The following is a 9,319-nucleotide window of genomic DNA, read 5'->3' as shown; positions in this document are numbered from 1 at the left end:
TTTCGCGTACCAATCTTCGTACTTATTGCGCATGAATTTCTTAGCCAGTCCATTGATAGATATGTCCAGGGGCTGTAGATGATGGGTCATATTAGCTGGAACTTTCTGTAGGATGCAGTTGTTGGCTGTCATCAGATCTTTTAGTGTCTGTGTGTGTTGGGCCCGAAACACATCTGATATCAGTAGCGCTTTCTGCTCAGGGTTGTTGATGGAGGCTCGAACTGATTCTATGTGGGGAAGAAGGATTTTCTCCAAGAACTGGACACTGGTTAGGGTATTAGACCAATGGTTGTGGGTATGGGTAACCTGGAAGCTGGATGGGAACTTGAATTTGGGCTCACAACGCTTTGTTTTACCCTGATAGATTATCTGAACAGGCAAGAATTCTCCCGACAACGGGGCAGATCGTAAATTTCATAATGTGAAACAACTCAGACTACCACCTACATGCTTAAAATTGAAAGCAAAATGACTGGAATAATAAGGAATAATAATGAACTAAGGCAAATATCTAACTGAAATTTTAGTGGAAAATCGTTCATTTTTCGAAGAATTTGTGCCCAAATTTTCGGTCGCCCAAATGAGTTCAAATTTTCTGCCCAAATTTTTCGGGCTCAAATAAATTGTGCTCAATATAATGGCACACAAATTTTTGGGAACTAAGGTAATTCATGTTATTCAATAACCACCACACACCAAGTATTCATTTTATTGAATAGCGTTGATTATTGTAAATTTCGAGACTTATACAATTTTTATTTCATCTAACTTCTAATAGTTGCAATCACTCTTCGTAATATTTTTTGTTTTATATTTAAGTTTTGTAAATAAAATCGTTAAAACAGCAATTAACGTTGTTTTTATTAAATTTCAGAACTCCCTGCGACCCAGATCCCTGTGAAAAGGGTAAAACATGTAGCCGTGTTACGACTGACCCTGCGGACTACACAAAACATGAGTGTACTACAGCTGCTTGTGAGGGTACTTTTAATGGGGACTGCTGCCAAGTTGTTATACAGTTTCATGATGGTGCAATATGTATGTTTTAGTTTCGGAACATGAACATATTCTTAGTTAATATATAGTTAGAAGTAGTAGAAACTCGTAGTATGTAATACTAGAAACGGGAAACCCGCTAGTTGAAAGTTTTATTCGAGGAAATTTAAAATCAGTTATGTTCTAGTTTCTTTTCATCCTTAATGTAAAATGCATGAGTTTTTATTCGACAATGACAACGAAGTTTAAAGTATTCCCTGGACGTCATCATTATCTCAAATTCATTGTTAATAAAATTGATTATGGGTTTTGGTCAAATAATTATAATTGAAAATGGGACATTTAATTTTAAGAGATTTTAAATTTTCCAAATCTGTCTCCAATTTGCTTCCAGTGCACAGTACCTCAACTTGTTTATAATAAACTCACTAATTTGTCACTTCCGACAAAATTGTTTAAAAGCATTGACATTTCGGTCAATGGTCAAGGAAAACTGATATTTGAAAATTGGTCCCGGTGACTCATTTTGGCGCTGCCTCCGGGATTCTGAACGTCTGTCATCATGGGAGGCCGACTTCCAGGCCCCCTCATTATTAGGGGGCCAGGGAGATCAGATCTTGTCACTAATTAGTGACGTATAATTAGTGATGTGATCCATCAGTAGAATTTAACTGACCTAGAAATGGGCTATATACAGGGTAGAATTCACATGTACATCATAGCATGGCAGTTCATTAAGAAGTAAACATGATCTTTAAGATTTGACTGCTCGACTCGTATATCACATAAGGGATTTGATTAATTATACTACGAAAAAATGTGACTTGTTAATTTAAATCAAAAGTAAGGGGTAAAAAAAGATGTAGGGTAGAGTTCACATGTTCTGTAAATCGTAGCTGGTGGATCACGTCACTAATTATACGTCACATCACTAATTATACGTCATATGATCTGACCCCTAATAATAGGTGCAGCCGTCATCATATTCATAAGTTTTTGACAGACGTCAGACATCTGTTAGTGTTGACTGTTGAGGCTCAGCTTGGAGTGTATACTGCATACTGGTATCGATTAATATTAACATATATTTCAAATTTTCAGCTGATTTTGATAAAATAACATCGGCGTGATCAATTATTTTAGTTTCAACGGCTGCACCCCGTGACTTTTTAACTAAAGATAAGATACGTATATTTTAGGACATTTGTAATATGATAAAATTTAAAGTTTTGGTGTGTGAATTAAAGCTTGGTGTGAGAATTAGTGTGGAAATAAAAGAGATGTTTATTCTATTATATCATATATCTTAATTAAGTGACAGTAAGTATTATTATTTAAACTACAGATTATATTATTTCAGTTAGTATCGACATGAATGTTACGATTGCAGTTTATTTTTATATTATATTGTACTCGATAAACCGGTTTCAAAGCCCTCGGCTCTTTAAAACAAGCTGTTTAGTATAGCTGCACAACTTAACAACTTAATATCTTAACAACTTAACAACTTTACAACTTAACAACTTAACAACTTAACTCCACCTTTCTCGGACTATGGTCCGTACGTGCATAAAAAGTAAAAAAGAATAGGCTTTTCCAAAAAGTCCAGTTGTCCCACTTCAAATTCTACATCTGACGTCACCAATGACCAATGCTCCAGTGTACAAAAATAATAGTTTTCAAATGGAAAATTGAGATTGTAAGCTTACACAATGTAAGTGTTGCGAGCTTACTATCTATCTATCTGTTCGCTACACTACTGAATACTGCTGCCTGTGTGCTTACATTTTGTGTTGTTAACGTTTTTTAATTCGGATATCGTTCTTTGATCGGGGAAAGCTTCAGAGTGCAGGGGTACACAAACTAAAGTTTCCGGAGAAATACAGGACAATTTTGAGGATGGAGATCCAGGAGGGCACTTTGTCCAAGATAGCTTATTTGCTGATACTGCTCGTTTGGGTTAGTCTTTGTTTATTACGTTCATGTTAATTTTATTCTTTAAATGCCTACTGAATTCGATACTTGTTCTTCTTTTGAAGGATACGACTAAGAGAACACCTCAGCTCTAATTTTATCAAAATCGAATTACAGAAGGCCAAGGGGTTAAAACAGATCCATTGAGCTGTTTGTTTGTAATATGCTTATACAACCCCAGCTGATCGGAGGTGCTCTAACGGGAGTGGGAGTCTACTTGTATCTAGAAACAGTGGAGATTGGGACATGTATCAACGACGAGCTGGCCCCACTTATGATAGTGTTGGTGGCGGTTGGAGGGGTACTCCTTATCACTGCTTTCTTTGGTCTGTGTGGGGTCTGTAAGAAGAGGTCTTCTCTTCTGTCCGGGGTAAATGGACTTCAACTAGTTACCTTATCGGATGATATTTGAAGGGACATTTAAATGAACGCTCGGCTTCCAGCGTTAATTAATGTCCATTCAAATAGATTCCGATAATGTATCACTCAGGGGTGTAGGAAGCGGGGGGGCAGGGGGGGCCATCGCCCCCCCATGAAATCTGGGCAAGGGGCCAAAAAGGGCCAACTTTTTAATTTAGGTTTCTAAAAATTTTTGGAAAAACAATTTTCCCGAAAATTTTCCAAGTCAAAAAATGTTTAACTCAAAAATTTTCCAAGTCAACAATTTTCTAAGTTTTCTTGGAAACTACTTTTCTTCATGTTTCATGCTACCCTGATCATTATGAGTCAAAAATATTTTTTTCGGTTTTCGAAGTTCGATATACGAATTTGGACTCTATGGTTCCCCTTTGTAATGCGATCTCGGAAGGCAGGCCTCCCCTTCGCAATACGAGCTCATAAGCGGGAGCTCTGCTTTCAGAGGTACGTATCGAGAATGACTCGGACCGAAAATTTTGTAAGTCCAAAATTTTCAAAGTTTTCTTGGAAACTACTTTTGTTGCTATACTACCCTGATCATTCTGAGCCGAAAATATTTTTTTCGGTTTTTGAAGTACCTACATTTGGAAGGTTGTGGAAGTGACACTGATTGGTTTCATATACTAATTATAGAAAACGTGATATTTGGTCCTCAGATTTAAAGGAAAATGCGCAATATGACGTGGAGAACTGAAAAAAAATCGCGATTTGTCGTGAGGCCCCCGAAATTAAGGCTTTGGTGCGAAGCGCCAAAAAATTTATGCTGTGGCGCGAAGCGCCAAAAAATATTTAGAATTAGGCCCCCCCATGAAGAAAATCATTCCTACACCCCTGGTATCACTATTCTCTAATTGCTATTATCTCTAAAACTTTATGGAAACCAATAAAAAGATAAAACTATAAAAGATCTTCTGACATCTCAGGAAGTGAGCCTCCTGCAACCCACTATGTGTATACTGTAGTGTACCAACTAAATAGCTAACATTATTAACGTTGATCCTCCTAGTTCCTGGCTGCGATGATAATTGTGCTTCTAGCTCAGTTTGCAGCTGTGGTTATCATGTTCATATTTGAGTCAAGTATTCATTACTTTATGCGGGATGGGATGACACACTCACTCCTCTTTTACGGTACTTAAATTAACGCAATATTCATTTAATTGATACTTAACTGATTGATTATTAATTAAATTGATACTTAACTGTTTTCAGAATCATGCGTTGATAATTTGAGAATCTAACGGATATTAATAACAGTATGGCTATATTTCTAAGAAGCACAAATTCTGATCCAAAAATTTTAATGATCTTTGCAAACGTTAGCTGTCAATTTGTATAGTATTATATACTATTTATTATATACTATTTTTTATAGTAGCAGTTATAGAATATAAGTGTTCGTGCATGTCAATAGTTAATTGTTAACTCTAGTGTTGGATATTATACTTAGGCTTTGTTCTTTATTTCTTTGTGTTTTGCTAGTTACAAATCTAGTCTAATTCTATTCCTTTCTTCAGTTGATTTAGTTACTTTATCTATTCTCATATTATCTCTAATTCTATTAACAGGGGTTTTTAGAGTATTTAGAGTATTTAGCGTAACAAACCTCATATTAGTCAAATTATCACACTTGCTAATTACTATACTCGCGACCAGGAAAAGGAGGAGATAACGTCAAGTTCACGGACTCCTGGGACTATGTTCAAGAGAACCACAAGTGTTGTGGACAGTTCGGCTGGGAGGATTACACCACACCAAACGCATCCAACTGGTTCAGCACTAAGTTTGGGGTAAATATAGAATCCTAATTCAATATCATTATCAACAATCAACATATCTTCATGTCAACAAATTGAGTTATGTATCGACCAACCAGTCCAACCTGTCGATGTAATGTGTGATACTGATAGTTAATACAGAACATCAAAAAGTCTCAAACCCAATAACACGGCAGTATCTTAAACCCAATAACACGGCAGTATCTTAAACCCAATAACACGGCAGTATCTTAAACCCAATAACACGGCAGTATCTAACCCAATAACACGGCAGTATCTAACCCAATAACACGGCAGTATCTTAAACCCAATAACACGGCAGTATCTTAAACCCAATAACACGGCAGTATCTTAAATCCAATAACACGGCAGTATCTCAAACTCAATAACACGGCAGTATCTTAAACCCAATAACACGGCAGTATCTTAAACCCAATAACACGGCAGTATCTTAAACCCAATAACACGGCAGTATCTTAAACCCAATAACACGGCAGTATCTTAAACCCAATAACACGGCAGTATCTTAAACCCAATAACACGGCAGTATCTAACCCAATAACACGGCAGTATCTAACCCAATAACACGGCAGTATCTAACCCAATAACACGGCAGTATCTCAAACTCAATAACACGGCAGTATCTTAAGCCCAATAACACGGCAGTATCTCAAACCCAATAACACGGCAGTATCTTAAACCCAATAACACGGCAGTATCTTAAACCCAATAACACGGCAGTATCTTAAACCCAATAAAACGGCAGTATCTCAAACTCAATAACACGGCAGTATCTTAAACCCAATAACACGGCAGTATCTCAAACCCAATAACACGGCAGTATCTTAAACCCAATAACACGGCAGTATCTTAAACCCAATAACACGGCAGTATCTTAAACCCAATAACACGGCAGTATCTTAAACCCAATAACACGGCAGTATCTTAAACCCAATAACACGGCAGTATCTTAAACCCAATAACACGGCAGTATCTTAAACCCAATAACACGGCAGTATCTTAAACCCAATAACACGGCAGTATCTAACCCAATAACACGGCAGTATCTAACCAATATCGTACCCGATTTAGTCGCTTCCTGACTCTTGCTGTAAGACCAAGGAGGCAAAGTGCGGAGAGGGTGTGATAGACAAGAAGGACATCAAGAAGGCTCCAGGGAACATTAACCTTAAGGTATTTTCGCAATATTAGATGTTAAATTCTGGGCCAATTTCATATAGAACTGTAAGAGTTTTAAAATTCCGCCGCACTGTTCACCCTTTTTGAGACCGTACAAATCACTTATATAATCACGATTCATGATCGACCTAATCTTCAGCACTAAGGAACACCGTGTTTATCTTGTTAAACTTGACTTCCCCAGGGTTGTTACGATATCGTGGAAGATTACGCCCAGCAGTGGTTGACGATAGCAGGCTCAGCGGCCCTCGTGTTCATGTTCATACAGGTTATCGCGATATTCCTCAACATTTCACTACACCGACGGTACAGGGAACATGAGGACTATCAAACACAGGTTAATTTGTATAACTTTAATTGTTCACTAATTGTTATTTACTCGCTTACAGTTACTGATGAACGTTTGCAAGTCTATAAGTTCATATATATTATGAAAAATGGATATTCAAGATAAACTCTCTTGCTTCTGTGTTCTTAATCTGATATACTATATATTCTCAGTCTCGAAAAGTAAAGCAGGTCAAGGACGCAAATAATCCAGAAAAAACGGTTTAGGCGGCCAACAAAGGATCGTCAGCATTGCCGAGAATGTGTTAATACTGTAGTAAATTTGTTTATAATATTCGTCGGGAAAATCAGAACGAGTCAAAGAACATGATTACATAATTACGTGCTTATTTTCACAGAGACAAATATTTACCTGTAGTTATGCCAAAATGTTGCAACCCTTCACTCGGTGTAGTGGTCTTCCGGGACTCAAAAATGTAAGGAATTACTGAGCTTAGAGACGAGAACAATACTCCTACTCCTAGCAGCTATTTGCAAATAAATCACACCTCATATGTCATCATTTAGAAGTTTAGAGTTAAAGACTTTGTTCAGATCGAAGACAAATTCGAAAAAGTTGATCATATTGGCTATGTTTATTTATACGAGACTTTAGAATCAGGATAGCTGTAGAGTGTAGCCCTACTTTATACAATTCTTCATAATTATTATAATTAGGTTTGCCTTCGACAAAATGTTTTACTTATTTAAGCGACTTACTCTATTAAAAGAAAGAAAATAACAATACATAATTTTCAACAATTTTCAAAGCAAAATGTCAAAACCAAATGGAAACAAATCACTCTTTTACACGAATAGCGTGATTTAATTTCTAACAACAAGTCAATATTTGTGCCAAAACAAAAAACAACTACTAGCAGTTCAGCTTTAAAACAAATTTTATCGGTTTTTAAATTAATGTGCAGCTCATTCTGCAAAAAAAGCGTGATAAAGAAATGGTGGCTAATCCTAAACAATTATCACATCAAAAAAAATCAAAACTCTAAATTATCCAATTCGGCAGTGATATTTCCTAACAATGCATCAATCTCCGAAAAAGTTGGACTAGGAGTTTTCTTCATTCTATTCGGACTGGAGATGATATCCACATTGTCTCTTGTTTTATTGAGAAGTGATGGTGAGCCGATTCGTTCGATCTCTTGAACCATCATGTTGCACTCGAAATTAATCCTCAGTTCGGAGTTTACCTTAGCGGTAAGATTACTGTCCATGATTCGCTCCAATTTCTTTTTCTGTAACGGAGAATCTCTTCTTAATATTTGCAGATCGTCCTTCTTCTCGAAGATATTGTCATTCTGATTCATTCGATCATTGTCCACTATGATTTGCTCAGTGGGCTGAGTTTTACGATCATTGTCCAGAATGATTTGATCAGTGGGCTGAGTTTTACGATCATTGACCACAGCGGGCAGACTTTTACCTCTTAGCACCTTGAGTTCTTCTAGATCTTTGATAATATCGCCGTCCAAATCAATGATAGTTTCATTGGTTAGATCTAGGATGGGCTCCTTAGCCACAGGAAGTTCGTTGAAATTGATGAACACTCCTATATCATCGTAGAACCCTTTGGAGGATTTTCTAGAATTGTCGTTAGCGATGTCGTTATCAGGCACCTCCTCACCAGGGTAAATAATACTGCTGTTCGAGTTATGTTCACTTTTAATATCAAAATCAAAGGTATGCCTATTATCAATATTGTCAATCTCTGGCTCGATATCAAGTTCTCCAATAGGACTCACATTGACCGGGCTCGCAAATTCTCCAGAATGTATGCTGGCCGAGTTCCGGCTATTATCTGCCAGCTGGTTATCGGTGGAGTGCGTGCCGGAATGTGTCGAGTGTCTGGAATGTGCGGATGAGCTAGCAGCGCCTGAAGAGTGAGAGGAAGACGAAGCACCACTGTTGTCTCTGCTTCTGTGGAGAAGTAGAGGAGAGCTCAAAGAGCCTGGTCTGGAACCTGGTCGTTCAACGCTGAAGTGGGGCGAATGTTTGAAATCTTCTACCGAGACTCTTCCTTCCATGTTCCTCACTTCTGGCTGTCTAGCTCGGGGTGTGACCGCTGCCAGAGTCTGTTCTCCGGAAGAGGAACTCCTCTTTTTCTTACCCTTACCAAAACTCAACATCTTCTTGAAAGGCGTTTGTTTCTTTTCTTTCTTCCCTTTACTGAAGAAATCTGAGCCCACTTCCTGATCCTTGCAGTCCTCCAGTTCCTCCATTACTTCGAAAGAAACATTCAGTCCACTGGTGCTGTTAGTGTTGCGAGTCCGCCGCTCAGATGAAGACAAACTAAGAGTGCGAGTGGGAAGGGAGGAACTGTGAAGGAGCTTTTCTGCCACCATGCCTCTAGGAGGTTTCTCAGGAGCAGGTGTGTTAGGGGGCAAGGTCAGGGGATCAAGTCGGGTGTTCTTGACGGGACTCCCAAAGACTCCGTCTGATTTGTCGTCCGATATTACGCTCAATCGGTGGTTTTCATCAGGGGTTACGTCACTGCTTATCCTTGAAAACCTGGAATGATAAACCGGGTGTTGGCATGTCTACAATCAGAGGGCTCATTAGCTCGGCAAAAAACAAAACGAAAATACAGCACTGTAGCTCAGACATAAGGTA

At 38.1% G+C, this 9,319-nt stretch overlaps 2 protein-coding genes across 3 annotated transcripts in view; one reads left to right on the top strand and one right to left on the bottom strand.

Moving 5' to 3' along the window:
• Window positions 1-2,759: 2,759 nt before the first annotated feature.
• LOC134818451 (tetraspanin-18B-like) lies at window positions 2,760-7,386 on the top strand. Its single transcript, XM_063828019.1, has 7 exons — window positions 2,760-2,955; window positions 3,152-3,340; window positions 4,394-4,517; window positions 5,043-5,176; window positions 6,257-6,358; window positions 6,549-6,701; window positions 6,866-7,386. The coding sequence occupies exons 1-7, from the start codon at window positions 2,896-2,898 to the stop codon at window positions 6,917-6,919; spliced, it is 816 nt and encodes a 271-aa protein (XP_063684089.1). The 5' UTR covers window positions 2,760-2,895; the 3' UTR covers window positions 6,920-7,386.
• The window catches only part of LOC134818434 (uncharacterized), a 49,191-nt gene continuing 47,079 nt past the window's right edge, over window positions 7,208-9,319 (bottom strand). The window contains exon 12 of one of the 2 annotated variants that reach the window (XM_063827979.1): window positions 7,208-9,217. In XM_063827979.1, coding sequence (XP_063684049.1) covers window positions 7,687-9,217 — 1,531 coding nt within the window. In that variant the 3' untranslated portion in view covers window positions 7,208-7,686. The remainder of the gene's footprint in view (window positions 9,218-9,319) is intronic. The other variant, XM_063827980.1, reaches the window with a different exon arrangement.

This window comes from Bolinopsis microptera, chromosome 7 (genome assembly GCF_026151205.1).
Source record: "Bolinopsis microptera isolate Bmic1 chromosome 7, MBARI_Bmic_1.0, whole genome shotgun sequence".
NCBI lineage: Eukaryota > Metazoa > Ctenophora > Tentaculata > Lobata > Bolinopsidae > Bolinopsis > Bolinopsis microptera.
This window is presented reverse-complemented; position numbering and strand designations above follow the sequence as displayed.